At 40.1% G+C, this 17,669-nt stretch overlaps 1 protein-coding gene across 2 annotated transcripts in view; it reads left to right on the forward strand.

Annotated features, from left to right (window-relative positions):
* DIP2C (disco interacting protein 2 homolog C) overlaps positions 1 to 17,669 on the forward strand; it is a 361,724-nt gene that overhangs the window by 315,234 nt on the left and 28,821 nt on the right. For both annotated transcript variants that reach the window (XM_079698959.1, XM_079698960.1), the window contains 2 exons: positions 10,984 to 11,152; positions 13,394 to 13,564. In XM_079698959.1, coding sequence (XP_079555085.1) covers positions 10,984 to 11,152; positions 13,394 to 13,564 — 340 coding nt within the window. The remainder of the gene's footprint in view (positions 1 to 10,983; positions 11,153 to 13,393; positions 13,565 to 17,669) is intronic.

Raw genomic sequence — 17,669 nt, forward strand, 5'->3', positions numbered from 1 at the left:
CCAACAGAGACAGATTCTGGGACCATTCTCAGAAGCCGTCTGTTGGGAATCCATTTTCCAAGCGACTCCCAGGCCATGGGCTTGCTTCTTATGCCTCTGAATCTTCGCAGGTGTCCCAGGCCTGGGATTGTGTTCACCGGGGGCATCCAGGCTCTTTCCTCCTCAGGCTTCTCCCTGACTTCAGCTGCGGGAGGCCGGAAGGAAGTTCTACAGGCTCCCCTCCCCCCCCTCCCCTGCGTGGCCCCCACTCCACAGCTGGCAGCCCCCGGGCCCAGCTCCTGGTAGCTGCCAACAAGTATTAATGGAGAGGATGAAAATGTATTGTCATTTTTCTCTAATTGTACATAGATGTTCATTGTAGAAACTTTAGAAAATACAAAATAATATAAAGAAGAAAAGCCATCCATAAGTATACTACCCAGAGATACCAGTAAATACCCACTAGTAGCATTTTGGCATATAGTCTTATGGAGTTTATTTTCTAATGTAGTATTTCTAATGTAGTACTATTTTTTATTATTAACATTTTCAAACATATACAAGTGTATATGTTTAAGTGTATAAAGAACACTGTAACAAATACCAGGGCCCAACAACCAGCTTCACGTGGATCTTATTTTACCAGTTTGATTTCATCCAGCCTTCTGATGATTTCTGTCCCTTTTCCATATGGGCATTTTAAAGCAAACACCAAAAAACATACGGTTTCACCCATAAACCTTTAAGTACACATACAATTTTGTAAATGTACATTAATATATTTATAAAACTGAGATGCTACAGTGTGAAATTGCTTATAATTGCCTTTTTTCATAATAGTAGATATTTTCTCATCTTTAAACATTCTCCTAAAACAATTATTTTAATGCATTTATAATATTCAATTGGGTCAAATTGAACTAAATCCAATTACATATTTTTTAAAAACACTATCATTCTAATCACCACAATTAAACTTTTTGAGAAAGCAAATATAATTGAACAGTTGAAATATTTTAATGATTTTTGCCTCAATTCAGAATGCAATAGCATTGTGGGTAATTTTTTCTTGGGAAATAGTTGAGAATATACCATTCCAACAGTAGGGCCAAAGTGACTTTAGACATATCTAGCCAGCTAAGAAGGAAACCTGTTCTGAACTACAGCTTTATAGGCAACTGTCTCTTGTTACTTGGCAAAAGTGCCTTCTAGTTCTGCAGGCTCACCCAGCCAAGCCCCATGAAATCCACAGAGAAGGTGCTGGTTGGAGTGAGTCCTGCTGCATGTCACCAGCAGCAATGGGACTCTCTAGAGGAACTGTACAGAGAGGGTGGCGGTGACCCTTTGCTTAATGTCTTACCTGCAAATTCAGAAGTCACAAAATCAGCTATGACCCCTGCAGCACTAAAATTAAATTCATAACAGCTGTAAACCTCTTCATTCTGAAATCCATTATAGAAACAGACCCCAATGGACTTGCTTAAAAAACTGGACCTGTTTTAAAAAGCACATCAGACAGTTGGTATTCATAGATTAGGAAATTCAATATTGTTAAGATGAAAATTCTCCCCAGCCTGGATAAACTTCAAAAACATATGCCAAGTCTGAAAGAAGCCAGACTCAAAAGACCACTTATTATATGATTGTATCATATGATACCATTTGTTGGAAATGTTCAGAAAGGGCAAATCTATAGAGACAGAAAGTAGAATAATGATTAACTGGGGCTAGAGCTGAAAACAGGATTGACTACAAATGAATACAAGGCATGCCTTTAGGGTGATGGAAGTGTTCTAGAACGGCATTGTGGTGATAATTATACACTCTGCAAAACTGTCAAAGTTCTTTTAATTCTATACTGCAAATGGATAGATTTATGATATGCAAATTATACCTAAGTAAAACTTTTTTAAAAAGGAAAACAACTTTCCTTGGAGTAACTGAAGTGCGTGGTACAGACCCTACCCTGCCAGTTCAGTAGGCTCACCCACGTGACACCACAGGGTGACATGTGTTGTCGTGAGTTGTGTGGCTGCCTTGCTCAGGGTGCCCACATTGTGAGAGTTATCAATTCTTTGTATGTTTTATCAAGTTAATAATCTGAAATCATTGAATTACAAATGTACAAATTTATATTAGTTACCAAAATGTCTTTTTCTCTCTCTCTCTCTCTCTCCTGTTCAGACATTTTTTATTTTTGTTTTTTTATCTAGATTTTATTTTTCAGAGTATTGTTAGTTTCACAGCAAAATTGAGTGGAAGGTACAAAGATTTCCCATGCACACCCCACTCCCACATGCACAGCTTCCCCTGTTATCAGCATCTCCCACCAGAGTAGTACATTTTTTACAAACTAGGAACCTACCTTTGACACATTGTTATCCCAGAGTCTATAATTTACATCAGGGTTCACTCTTGGTATTGTAGAGAGCCCAGAAATAGACCCACATAAGTATAGTCTGTCGATCTTTGACAAAAGTACAAAGGCAATACAGTGATACAGTGGAACAAAGGTGGTCTTTTCAACTAATGGTACTGGAATAACTGGACATCCACAGGCCAAAAAAAAAAAAAAAAAAGAATCTAGACACAGGTGTTAACAGCCTTCACAAAAGTTAGCTCAAAATAGATCATAGACCTAAATGTGAAACATAAAACTATAAAACTCCTAGAAGAAAACTTAGGAGAATATCTAGATGATCTTGGGTTTGTTGATGACTTTTAGATACACCACCAAAGGCATGATGCATGAAAGAAATAATTGATAGGCTGACTTTATTAAAATTAATCATCTCTGCTCTGCAAAAGATACTGTCGAGAGAATGGGAGCAGGCCAGAGACTGAGAGAAAATATTCCCAAAATGTTTTTTAAATTGTTTTGTTCTTTTTGAAGTTAAGATCTAAACTAGAATAGTTCAGGTTCCATAAATTCACAGGAAATAATCTTCTTCCCTATAAGCAACCTGCTATTAAGTAGGGAAGTATTGATAGCCAGTGCCAAGAAATCAGTGTTGGTTAATAAATGAAACAACAAATCGACTTTCGTTGGATTGAGCAAAAAAAAGAGCAAGTAGAAAATTGGTGAATCAGGTTTTCTGTTTTTCCTCTACTAGGATTTAATAACCTTTTTCTTAATGTTGCCTTCTATTTATAGGAATGAGGACAGAGGTGAAGCTATGTTTAATTTTCACAAGTATGCTTATATTCTCTAGCCTTGAACTCCACACTGGACCCTACCCTTTCATGTGCTAGCAGTCTGATCAAGCAGGTCATTATCCTGGTGTATATTCTTGAGAAAGCTAGCAGTGGGTGATTTGTATTTCTTTTTCTTCATTTCTGGTCTCCTTATTATAGCATGTAAAAGGAAAATGCTGGGAACAATATGGGTAGATTGTCATAATTAAGCGGATCATCATAAGGTTTTTACCTGCATTTTGATTCCCTAAGACATGGGGCTCCAATGTCATTAACTGTGTTTGGTACCTGCCAGAAAATGTAAAAGTCCTCAGTGTCAGAGAAGTGGTGTAAATTTGAGCTGGAATAAAAGTTATGCAGGGGAATCTAATTAAGGTTGTCTCGTTAACCCCGATTCACGAATGGGTTGAATAACATTTGGTGCTAACGGAAAACTGTTCACCATCACTTTTCAAAGAGGGAAAAGGCATGTTTCCTAGTGGATAATTAACGATTTACATGGTGCATGATGGGCGAGGGTGTTAGATCTTGGGCTGTTACCTGGTGTATGATCCCATTTTTGGCCAAGATTGTCCTTTTAATATCCATTCAGCAGAGGTAAATTTTCCATTATTTTTATTTCTTCCTGCTTAATGTTGCCTTGAGGCTTCTCATTGGAGTTGGTACATGAGCTACAAAGAAAGCTCTAATTCAAGGTAACGCCAGACGTGGTGTGGGGGCTGATCCTTGAGCGCTGCGTTGCAAAGGGCAGAGGGTGCAACGGTGCCTGTGGCACAAAACACCGGTGTCCAACAAGTCTCCCTTGTGGGTGGCTGCCACTTGTATCGGTGGCCTCAGGGGCAGGGGTCTCCCTTAGCTCTCATGGCCCCTGGAAAGAAGACAAGGGCTCAGGAACAGCCCGCAGGATCTCCGGGTGTGAGGGGAGCAGCCCTGATGCGCTGCGGGATCCGAGGAGGTGTTTGGCTCAACTTCAGACCCCTAGTGCGTATTCTTGGAAGGTTGTTGGTTCAGAAGTGAGAAAACAAAACATGCCGGATTCTCAACCAGATGGAAACTCTGATTTTTAAAGCACCACAGTGTTGGCTACAGGGACTTCCAGATGAAAGCGTGTTTTCACAAACTCAGATAAATTTGTACAGAAGTGTTGCTGGATAGATGCTACTTGCAGTAAGTAGTTGACCAAGGTGTCAGTATTGTAATGCAGGTATATTGTCGTGCTGTTTGATCTCTTAAATAGCCGCACTGTAAAGTGATCTTTAAAGGCCTAAATCAATTTCCCAAGGACAAATCTTAAAGAAAAATTGACAGAATGTTGAGTGTTATAATTATTGGAATGGGATCTTATTGATTTTTGTATATTGACTATAGAAATAATTTTTATACTTTGCCACAGGGCTCCACTGGAATGTGTAGTTTTGCATGTTTTGTGTGTAACAAAACTTTCACATCAGCAGGAATTCAAAAGAAATACTTGAAAACTTTCAAAGGAAAGTTTTGGGCATAATAATCCTTTCTCCTGGTTACTGAGAGCAGTCAGCACATCCTCAGAGCTCTTTAAAGTTCATCTAAACTCAACTTGGAGCAAGTTCTTATTCTATTCTGAGTTTCATTTAATTCTTTAAATACAGAGGGCTCTGTTCATTATCAGATTTCCTTGCTCAGAAGGATTAAGTAAAATTCAAAAAATCCAAAAACCACCACCGGAAAAATTCCCACCTGATTATCAAACATTCTTCCTAGAATAACACCTACATTTTATCCCCACACATTGGTTGTTGGTTGTCTGATGTTTTGATGTATTAAACTCCAATAGGAGAATCTAAAGCAATCATCAACTTGTAGCATTTTGTTATCCTGATAAGAAATGTGTGATAGAGGTATTCCAGGATAGAAATGTGTGTGTTTTTGAACGTGTTTATGGGTCATATTCTATGGAAATGAATGAGTGCCCTAAGAACTGACAAATGGGCAGAGAAACGCCCGGGGTCCCTCTGCCCTACCCTAGCCCCCGTTAGTATCTTGCTGTGTTTGTTCCTGTGCTCTTGCCCTTCTTCACAGCTATAATCATAGTTTGTATGTGGTTCCATATCCCACTTCCTTCCTTTAATATTAAAAATGGGAAGTTTTTAACCGTGTGTCTTGGATTTAAGTTCTGTGGAATCCATCTTTAGAAGCCAAGTTAGAACACATCTGCCAACAAATCACTTTCATTCCTTAAAAAGACCGTTCTTCATAGTGCTCCACATTGGGAGTGTGTGATCCCTGGGAGCCAGTGTTTCCACTACAAACAGAAAAGGTTCTCTGAAAGCCGTCATGAGCTGGAGTTGGGAGTAGGAGGGCTTTTTGTGGGGGTCATACCTGTCCAAGTAAAAAGGTGGCCAGAGGACTGGACAGGGCAACTGGCACCACCGGGAGCTTCCTGAGCTCCCCCCCCACCCCCCGCACCATATCACAGGCTTGTTCCTTTCTGAAGGGACATCCAAGGGGCACACCCAGCCCACCTCATCAGGCTAAGGCTTTTTTATGAAGCAAAAACAGGTTCTTTAAATGGTGCTTATTCTAATATGTCCAAAGAGCATGTCAGTTATTTGTACATGACAGACTTAGTCTAAGAACCTTCTTTTTAAAGTTCTTGCTTACGATTTTCATTTGCTCAGCTGGGATCCCCAGGGTGGTCTAGGGAAGGTGGGTGGAACCTCAGAGGGCCTTCAGCTCATGGGGGTGCCTCCTCTGAGCCCTAACTCTCAGCTCATTATTTACTCCTCCCTTGAAGAAGCACTGTCCTTTAAAAGGAGACATTGGTTTAAATGAAACTTCTGTTGTTCTACAATAACTGTGGCATTTGAGTGTGCTCTGAGATGCTTGAGTAGATTTAATACAGCCTGTGCATTGAATCCTGACTGGCATAGAATTGTTGAAATAAAGTGTGAGTGTCTTCTTTTACTTATTCTGATATTCCTTCAGAGGAGATCAGGTTAATTAACATTCCTGGCTTACACGTTAACTTCAAGTAATAACACAAAAGAAAAACCAGTGCAGCATTTCAATGCCGTATCGTAAAACATTGTGTGTGTGTGTGTGTGTGTGTGTGTGAATACAGCTCTAATGATGAACTACTCACTATTGGGTAACTTTCACACTTTTGAATCTTTGTTTTCAGCAGACAGGGGCTTAAAATTCCTCAATCAGTGATATAATAAAAGCCAATTACATTTTTAAAATGGGCAAAAGACTTGATTAGACGTTCATCCAAAGAAAACATACAAATGGCCAATAAGCACATGAAAAAGGTGCTCAACATCATGAGTCATTAGGGAAAGGCAAGTCAAAACCACCATGAGGTACCACTTCACACCCACTGGGATGGCTAAACTAAAAAAAATGGAAAGTAACAAGTACGGGGAGAATTTGGAGAAACTGGAGTCTTCGTACCTTGCTGGTAGGAATGCAAAATTGTGCAGCCTTTGGGAAACAGTTTGGCAGTTCCTCGGCAAATTAAACATAGAGTTACCATGTGGTCTAGCAATTCCACTTTGGGGTACATACCCAAAAGAATTGAAAACAGGGACTTAAACAGATACTTGTACATGCTATTCATAGCAGCATTATTCACAGTAACCAAAAGGTAGAAACCCCCCAAGCATCCATCGATGGATGAATGAACAAATAAAATGTGGTCTATCCATACAGTGGGATGTTATTCAGCCTTGAAGACACATGCTACAACATGGAAGAATGTTGAAGACAATATGCTAAGTGAAATAATCCAGGCAGAAGAAGACAAATATTGTGTGATTTCACTTAAATGAAATATCTGGAATAGGCAATTCAGAAACAGAAAGTAGGTTAGAGGTTACCATGCCCTGGGAGGTGGAAGTGGTGATGGGTTAGGTACAGAGCTTCTGTTTGGGATGGTGAAAAATTTTGGACATAAATAGCAGTAATGGTTGCACAACATTGTAAACGTAATTAATGCCACTGGAGTGTCATTTTTAAATGGCTGAATGGTAAATCTTATGCATATTTTATCACAAGACTTTTAAAACTAAGACCAAAAAAACCCATTTGGTAGCATCTTTTAGGAATTTTTCTGTATAGTATCATGTCGTCTGCAAACAGTGACAGTTTTACTTCTTCTTCTTCAATTTGGATTCCTTTTATTTATTTTTCTTTTCTGATTGCTGTGACTAAGATTTCCAAAACTGTGTTGAATAAAAGTGGTGAGAGTGGGCATCCTTGCCTTGTTCCTGATCTTAGAGGAAATGCTTTCAGCTCTTCACTGTTGAGTATGTTAGCTGTGGGTTTGTCATATATGGCCTTCATTATATTGAGGTATGTTTCCTCCATGCCCACTTTCTGGATAGTTTTTCTCATAAATAGATGTTGAATTTTATGAAAAGCTTTTTTGGCATCTATTGAGATAATCATATGGTTTTTATTCTTCAATTTGTTAATATGGTATACCACACTGATTTGCAAATATTGAAAAATCCTTGCATCCCTGGGATAAATTTCACTTGATTGTGGTGTATGATCCTTTTAACGTGTTGTTGGATTCGGTTTGCTACTACTAGAGCGGGTCAATTAATTCAGTAAATTGGCAGGATACAAAATTAATAGAGAAACTTGTTGCATTTCTATACATTAACAACAGAAGAGCAGAAAGAGAAATTAAGGAAGCAACCCCATTTACCACCACATCAAAAAGAATAAGATACTTAGGAATAAACCTACCTAAGGAGGCAGAAGACCTGTACTCTGAAAACTGTAAGATGCTGATGAAAGAAATTGAAGAGGACACAAATAGATGGAAAGATATACCATGTTCCTGGATTGGAAGAATCAATATTGTTAAAATGACTGTACTACCCAAGACAATCTACAGATTCAGTGCAATGCCTATCAAATTACCAATGGCATTTTTCACAGAACTAGAACAAAAAATTTCACAATTTGTATGGAAACACAAAAGACCCCGAATAGCCAAAGCAATCTTGAGAAAGTAGAATGGAGCCAGAGGAATCAGGCCTCCTGACCTCAGACTATACTACAAAGCTACAGTCATCAAAACAGTATGCTTCTGGCACAGAAACAGAAATACAGATCAGTGGAACAGGATATAAAGTCCAGCGATAAACCCATGCACCTATGGTTAATTAATCTACAACAAAGGAGGGAAGAATAATATAATGGAGAGAAGACAATCTCTTCAATAAGTGGTGCTGGGGGGCTTCCCTGGTGGTGCAGTGGTTAAGAATCTGCCTGCCAATGCAGGGGACACGGGTTTGAGCCCTGGTCCGGGAAGATCCCACATGCTGCGGAGCAACTAAGCCCGTGCACCACAACTACTGAGCCTGCAGTGTAGATCCCGCGAGCTACAACTACTGAAGCTGCATGCCACAACTACCAAAGCCCGTGTGCCTAGAGCCCATGCTCTGCAACAAGAGAAGCCACTGCAATGAGAAGCCCGCTCACCACAGTGAAGAGTAGCCCCTGCTCACCACAACTAGAGAAAGCCCGTGCGCAGCAACGAAGGCCCAACGCAGCCAAAAATAAAATAAATAAATTTTAAAAAAATAAGTGGTGCTGGGAAAACTGGACAGCTACATGTAAAAGAATGAAATTAGAACATTCTTTAACACCATAAACAAAAATAAACTCAAAGTGGATTAAAGACCTAAATGTAAGACTGCATACTATAAAACTCCTAGAGGAAAACATAGACAGAACACTGACATAAATCTCAGCAATATCTTTTTGGATCCGTCTCCTAGAGTAATGGAAATAAAAACAAAAATAAATGAATGGGACTTAATTAAACTTAAGCTTTGGCACAGCAAAGGAAATCATAAAACAAAAAGACAACCTACGGACTGGGAGAAAATATTTGCAAATGATGCAGCCAACAAAGGATTAATCTCCAAAATACACAAATAGTGCATGCAGCTCAATATCAAAAAAACAAACAACCCAATCAAAAAATGGGCAGAAGATCTAGGAAGACATTTCTCCAGAGAAAACATAAGATGGCCAACAGGCACATGCAAAGATGCTCAACTTTGCTAATTATTAGAGAAATGCAAACCAAAATTGCAATGAGGTATCACTTCATACCAGTCAGAATGGCCATCATCAAAAAGTCTACAAATAATAAATGCTGGAGAGGGTGTGGAGAAAAAGGAACTCTCCTACACTGTTGATGGGAATGTAAATTGGTGCAGCCACTATGGAAAACAGTGTGGAGGTTCCTTAAAAAACTAAAAATAGAATTACCGCATGATCCTGCAGTCCCACTCCTGGACATCTATCTGGCGAAAAGTCTTAATTTGAAAAGATGCATGCACCCCAGTGTTCATTGCAGCACTATTTACAGTAGCATGGAAATTGACAAAGACATGGAAGCAACCTAAATGTCCATCAACAGATGAATAGATAAAGAAGATGTGGTATATATATACAATGGAATATTACTCAACTATAATAAAGAATGAAATGATGCCATTTGCAGCAACATAGATGGACCTAGAGATTATCATACTAAGTGAAGTAAGCCAGGGAGAAACAGATACCATATGGTATCACTTATATGTGGAATCTAAAAAAAAAAAAAAATACAAATGAACTTATTTACAAAACAGAAATAGACCCACAGACATAGAAAACAAACTTATGGTTACCAAAGGGGAAAGTGGTGGGGAGAGAGATTAACATATACACACTACTATATATAAAATAGCCAAAAAGGAAGGACCTACTGTGTAGTACAGGGAGCTATACTCAGTATTTTGTAATAACCTATAAGGGAAAATAATCTGAAAAAGAATATATTATATATATATATGTGTGTGTGTATAACTGAATCACTGTGCTGTACACCTGAAACTAACAACATTGTAAATCAACTACAATTTTAAAAATAAAATCTCTTTTACTTAAATCTTAGAACGTAGTTTATCTAGGATGTTCTGTTATAGCATATGATATCTATTACTGTTGATTTGTAGCCATAAACCAAACAAAATTAATACCATTGAAAATGTAGTTTGGCAAATACTTCGTTATTTTAAAATCACACTTGCCCCATTAATTGTGAAACAAAATATGTAGCCTCTTGTTTCTCTCCCCGTGCTCTCTAACGTAAAGGTAAAATTAGAGAATGATTGTATTTTCTTTAGTTCTGTTTGGTAATCCAATTGGATCATTCTGAAGCAAAATTATAATCCTAATTCTTCTAATTGTCTTAGTTTCCTTTTATTTACTCTGGGTGTCAGTTTTCTGAACCAGGGTTGGGCACGCTTTTCCTCAAGTGGCTGTTTAGTAAATATTCAGTCTCCACGGTCTCTGTCGCAACCCTCAGCTCTGCCCGTTGGTGTGAAAGCCACTGCAGGTGGTACTGCAAGGACTGAGGGCCGTGTCCCAATAAAACTTTATTTACAAAACCAGGCAGCATCTAGTTGGCTAACTCCTGTTCTGAACTTCCAGATCTTTTTACCAAAATTCAGTCCTGTGTCTCCCACTGTGAGAGTCCATTCTGTGAATATAGCAGCTTTGAGAGAAACCTAATAGCATCAGAGCTTTGAGATCTTTCAATGAGTGCTCAAAATGGCAGTAACTGCGGATCATAATCCCATAGTTCTTTTGTATTTTTCAGAATGTTTTTGTAAACACGCTTTTGTTTTATATTTACAAATACCGGAGAGTAGAGTTGGTGTGACTGTCCCCTCTTGCAAATGGACAGTAGGTGTTTCTCAGAGGCTGCCTGGTCCCCGCTTCTCCATCCTCACTGAGCCCTCCCATCTCTCTGTGCAGCGTGTATTCCGGGCACCAGTCCATCCTCATCCCGCCTGCAGAGCTGGAGACCAACCCTGCCTTGTGGCTGCTTGCCGTGAGTCAGTACAAAGTCCGGGATACATTTTGCTCCTACTCAGTGATGGAACTGTGTACCAAGGGGCTGGGCTCGCAGACAGAATCGCTCAAGGTAAGCAGCCCTCAGAGTGCCTGGGGGACACTTTCCAGCATCCTGGGAAAGCACCAGTGTCAGAGGGTGTGGAGTAGGTGTGGTGAGGCTAAATGATCCTTCAGAAAAGCTGACATAAGGTCTGCTGTCACCTGAGGTAGACGAAGTTGTTTTCACATGAAAACCTTGTTTTATAACGTGAATATTTTCCCACTGTCAGAGTTAGAGGTCAGAGTGTATGTTATTGATGTCTTTAATTCTGTTAGGGCTACTTGGAGGGTCCTGAATTGCCTTTTGATTTGTTGGTGGATTCAGTTCTTGAGTGCAGTTTTATTCCAAAGCTGGGGTTCGAGTCATACGTCTAAACTTAGCTGCTCATTTCATTTTCCTTGAGGACCCTGATTGGTAGATCTGGGTCCTAACCAAAATTCAATTTTACAATCCAGTGAACAGTGGCTTGGTTTTATTTTTTAATATTCAATTACCATTATGTGACAATAACAACATTTCCCTTCATTTAAGCCGAGGACTTTTTTTTTTTTTTTTTTTTTTTTGCCGTACACAGGCCTCTCACTGTTGTGGCCTCTCCCGTTGCGGAGCACAGGCTCCGGATGTGCAGGCTCAGCGGCCATGGCTCACGGGCCCAGCCGCTCGGCGGCACGTGGAATCTTCCCGGACCAGGGCACAAACCCGTGTCCCCTGCATGAGCAGGCGGACTCCCAACCACTGCGCCACCAGGGAAGCCCCAAGGACTTTTTGATAGACGTATTTTCATAGTAAATTATGTAGTCCTTATTCAAGTAACTAGGAGAGAATAATCATATGACCTATTTTGGTTAATATTCCAACTATTCACTGTTTATATGCTCAGATATGTGTGAGTGTGTATGTATAGATACATACACAGATTATATTTATGTGTATATATGCACACATACAAATTATCTATACACTTGCCATTAGTAAAGCAATATAATTTCTCTCTGCTGAATTTTGTTTTCCTATTCAGACCTAGTGCATTAAGCTTGAACAAGAAAGCAAAATGCAAGATAACTTTGATATTAAGCTACATAAATAAATATTACTTGAAGTTATATGTTTATACAGCAAAGGAAATTTATAAAATATTGTTATTCATGTCCACCTATATTATGCTATAAAATGATTGAGTACGTTTCATGAACTTTACCTATAGGTGCATTTATAAATAACCAAATGAAATAATAAGTGATTTCTAAGCACTTTACATATTGATTAATTTAACCTTTACAGTAGTTCTCTGAAATAGGTCCATTATTGTTTCCATTTTAAAGATGAGGAAACTTAGGTTACAGAGAAATTAAGCACCTTCTCCAAGTTCTTACATTTAGTAAACTTTGAAGCCAAATTTTGAATCTGTGGTTCCAGGAGCACCATCTCAAAGCCCAGGGTGCACTGCCTCCCAAAACACACATGTGTCGAGGGTCATTGGTGTTACGCAGACTTAATTTTCCCTGTGTAACTGCACGTATGGAAGATTGTCGTTATCTTGACTCATGTCCCTCCTCAGCTCAGGTGCCCTTGTCAGCTCTCCAGGACGCTGATGGCTCCTGGTGACTGTCCTGTGTGGGGATGGAGACCCTGTCGCTCCCTCGCCTCCTGTTTCATTGCCACTCCCGTTGCGCGTTTTGCTGTTCCTCGGCTCCGCTTGGGAGTGTTGTGCTTTTAGGGCACTTCATTTCCTGCCCCGGGTGTTGCCATTTCGTTCATTTGATGGAATTTGGGCAGAACTGAGCTGTGTTTCCTTGTGACAGTTTATCAGGGACCTTTTATGTCTCAAGACATGAAAGGAGAGCTGTGTTTAAGAAGCTTCCCAGATGTTTTCATTTTCCATTCCTATATTAAAAGCAGGTTTCTCATTTCTCTCCGATGGATGTTCCTGTGTATCCATGCTGGCAGGAGTGTATATAAGTGCTTCTGTTCTTCCCCAAACCCTGTCCTTTAATTATTTTATCCACACCTTGTTTTTCTTCAACTTTTCTCCTCATTATGCTTCTTGAATTATTTAAAATGTGTTTGTAATGGCATCCTTGATTACCGATATGGGCGTTTTTTTATTTACACATGTTCTACAGCATTTTGGTTAATGGTGCAGACACAGAGAGCCCTGGGAATGAATATCTGTGTGGAGTTTCTGTTGTTGTACAGATCTGGGTAAGGAGCCTGCAGGTCACACCCCTAACACTGGCAAGGCTGACCTCCTACTGCTGTCATTATTTCTAGGCACGAGGACTGGACTTGTCCCGCGTGCGGACCTGTGTAGTGGTGGCAGAAGAACGGCCCCGAATAGCACTCACCCAGTCATTCTCAAAACTGTTTAAAGACCTCGGCCTCCATCCACGGGCCGTTAGCACCTCGTTTGGCTGTAGAGTGAACCTGGCGATTTGCTTGCAGGTGAGTTTCCTTGATGCCAGTAAGTGTGTGAGTCAGAGAGTGACTTTTAAAGACAGGCATACAGCGCCACACTGCTCAACATGGTTTCCCCTGCTGATGCTTACCCACATTTAGAAGGTATCTTTCAGTCAAATGCATGTGGTTGGTATACACTTTTTGTTTGTTTGTTTTGTTTTTAATTATACTCTGCATTTGTCAGTAACCATTATTCATAACTAGCATTCACAGGCTTATTCTGTCCTGGGACATTTTAAGTTTTGTAACATGAGTAGCAGTTTGTCAAGACCTGTGAAGGCAGGCTCTTTAAAGATGAGATACTAAACAAATGTTTCATTATGGCAAGAAATCCTGTCTCTTGAAGTACTTAGTCTCTTTTATGCAGACAGTAACTTCTGTAGGAAGAATTCCAGGACATTAAGCAGGTTCATGAATTTGTGGCTGTGATGACATTGAAGTATATACTTTTTGCTGCATTTCTAAGGCAGAGCTGTAAGTGAGGCTGCCCTCGTAAGATAGCCTTGCATTATATGTGGCAAAAAAAAAAATGCTTGTTTTCTTTCTTTCTCTTCATTAGCCCACTTCAGACCATCTTCACTATTCCTTTCCGTCTCTGAACTCTTAACATGAGATCTAGTCCATGAAGGAAAGGAAAGTCCTATGGGAATCTGTTCCCAGTGCCCTTTGGGCAGCCTCATCCAAAACAAGCCAGCCCAGGACTCAGCTTCAGGCTTTGTTCCTGGAACATATTAAAAGGACAAGAACTTTGCTCACAGCAGGTGCTGGAGTGGAGGACAGTGGACACAAGCTGGCTCCTGATCTCGCCTCCCTGACCACCCACTGTCTCTCCCATTTACGACCCAGAGATGCTGCTTACAGTTCCCCTTGGGAGACCTCGGGAAGCTCCTGGTCAGCTGTCTCCCAGCCAGTGCTCTCAGTATCTGGACTCAGCGTGGACTTTGGAGAGGAAGGACTCTCCCCCATGTGACCAGTTTGCTGAGCTCACTTCAGAAAAATTAGCTACAGGAAGGTGTTCTGATTTTCATTGGTGTTCCTTTGCCTCTGTCTTCCTTCTCTTTGAATAAGCTCCATTTTTAAAAATTTATAACTACCAGGGTCCTCTCAAGAGTCAGTTGAACCTTGTTCTATGATTGAAATTAATTCCCTTTTCTAAGAGGTAGTCTGAAGAATTGGATTTATCTTGCCAAACTAGTTCTTTAAATATTGAAGTTTTCTTTTCCTATTCACCTTGATCTGTTCTGCTTAAATGTTTCTAGCCATCTGTTCCATAAGGAGAAATGAGAAATACAGAAATCCACTTCTTAAGTAAATTCAGCCATAGGATGATATAATGCTTCCCTTCTCCTGCAAGTAGTGGGGAAAAAATCAGGGATCCATGAGAGACAGGCTCTTGGCCACAATATTTCTTCTTCTTTCTCTCTCTCTCAGAATGTTGGCAGATGAAGGGAGAAGGGCATAGAATAAATCCCATATTAACATAATATCACTTAGCACTTGTCCACTTCATACAGGCAACAAAGCAAGTTCTACTACACTTTATTATACAGAATTAAAACTTTGTAGATACTAGAAATAGAGCACTTACGGTTATTTACCTCTTTATTTTTCATTTATTTCCATCTACTTGATCCAAAATGTTTTAAGAAGTTTTATAGGGAAGCAGTAGATTAAGTAGGGAAAATAAAATACACTAAAAATAATTGAAAAGATAGAGGTGACAGAAAATAAGGGTAAGAAGCTGAAAATGAAGTTGGCACACAGGTGTTCGCCACCTCTGTGGCCTAAAATATGAACTCCATCATTCCAGTGTCCTTAGCACCTAGAACTGTACCTGGTGCTTTGTAAATATTTAATAAATATGTGTTGTAAGAATGTTGAATAAATTAAGTTCTATACTCCTAATAAAAAGAATAAATATTCTTTTTCTAGAAAACAATTCCGTCAGTATGACCCCCACATCAGAGCTGACATCCCCAGTCACAGGTCATGGTGCTGTTCTGGAATGTTGACAGCATCTTTAAGTGTTTTTGTACATTTTAAGTTTTTCTACTTGGGTGCTTTACTCTCAACTAATTTTCAGCCAGTTTTTCTTTTTCTGAATGGTCAGTATTAGAAAATAGCTGAAAATATCAGTGTGTCTGATAGTAGAGCTAAATCAAATAAATTAAGTGTGTCATACTAAGGAATGCAGACTCTCTACCCTTGCCAACCCCGGGGCCAGGTGTGCGTCGGGATTACGGAGTTTTCTGGCATTGAGGAGGCAGGACCCAGCAGGCTGTGAGCAGAACCCCGTAACCACACATATGGTATCTCTCGGTGACGCTCCATCCTGTGAGTAGCTCGTGTCAGCCTAAGTCAGAGTTTACTCAGATGAGTGCAAGACACGGTTCTGGCCCTCATGGAACCAGATGGACAGTAAACACAGATGAGTTTTTCAGTAAGTGAGTAAAATATTCTTAGTAAAGATAAAGTAATAAGGTAAAGGAGACACACAGGAGGCAATTTTAGGAGGGGTAGCCAAGAAAGGCCCCTCTATGAGGTGACATTTCAGCAAAGCGCCCTCTGAGGTGAACGTACAAAACTCTGGGCAAAGGCAGCATCAAGTGCAGAAGCTTGAGGCAGGGCTGGTCAGTGGAAATGTTTGTTTTCTATTAATTTTTGCAGAAATTAAAAAATATGTGATTATGGTCCCAAGCAAACAGAGCAGGCATAGCTTGAGGTCTGAGGGCAGAAATCCCATGTCTCTTGTTCCCATTGTGTTTCTACAGGGCCTGACACATAATAAACGCCTAACAAAGATGTTAAATATACTAAAACTGAATTTTTAAGAATGTTTAGACAAAGAAATGAGGAAAACAATCTGAAAAGTTATGAATTTTTTATAGATTATTTTTACAAAAGAATATTTATTTTAGGAAACAAAATCAGAAAATACAGACTAGCCAATAAATAAATAACATTCATAAGTCATACCCAGAGATAATCACCATTACTCCCTTGATGTAAAAAAAATCAAAAAAATGCTAAGATAGTTCCTAAATTCCAAACCCATCCTAAATGTTTAAAGACATTGAGAAGTTTACACCATTTTCCTTATGGAACACCAGGATTACGAATATATGTGAAATCAGTTATTGGGCATATTTGTTTTCGGTTTGTTGTTGTTTGAGGACATGTTTTCTCAGCTGGCTCGCCTGTCGTCCTTCCTCAGGGCCCTTGACTGGACCCCGAGTGCTCAGGTAGAGGGCAGCCCTGCAGGAGGAGGTCAGGTCTCCATCTCCACGAGGTACGTGGGTAGGGACGCGAAGGACGCTGTCCAGACGAGGAATGGAGCCTCATCCGAGCCATGTGGGGTTTACAAGCTGCTCTCGCTGGGGACCACAATTTTAGCGTCTGTGGGTCCCCTTCCAGAAGTGCCCCCTGGCCTTGGGGAGGCTGGGCTGTGCAGCGGGCAGTGTGCTGTGACTGCAGAATGAGATGCATCTGATGCACTAGGTTCTGAACTTACGTGAGATAAACCAGGGCTGTGTTTACTTCATCAATGGCACGCCGACCAATCCAGCCTGAGCATCTGTCTCCCCTTTGTACAATTTTACGCTAAATGACATTCTCTACCGTAGAGTCTTTCATGCTTTTACTTCCTGATGCCACAACTCAGGCTGTTCTCTGCCTGAAATGTGCTTCCACCTTCTTCATGTGGCAAAAGCCTGCTTCTCTTTCCAGGTGTCATGTTTCGATTCCTCTAGCTAGAAATACTTTCCTTCCTCTGAATTCCCATGGTAGGTCATCCCTCCCACTTAATGTTGTCTGCCATAGTTCACAATTATGTACATAAACAATTTCTATCCCCCTGCTCTGTGAAAAACTGTCTTAGACAACCCAGTACACAACTCACATAGTCACACAGTCACTTCCTGAGACTGAATTTTATGAAAGTACTGGGTGTCGACTCCTCTGACTGCAAATATGCTTCACATTTGAGAAATTCAGCGTGTTTTTTATTAGCCTCAAGCCTCCTGAGGGAAGTAAGTACATAGCATTCCTGAAATTTCTCTGAAATGAACTCATGTGAATCTTCATCAGGTTA

Source organism: Hyperoodon ampullatus, assembly GCF_949752795.1.
Source record: "Hyperoodon ampullatus genome assembly, chromosome: 3".
NCBI lineage: Eukaryota > Metazoa > Chordata > Mammalia > Artiodactyla > Ziphiidae > Hyperoodon > Hyperoodon ampullatus.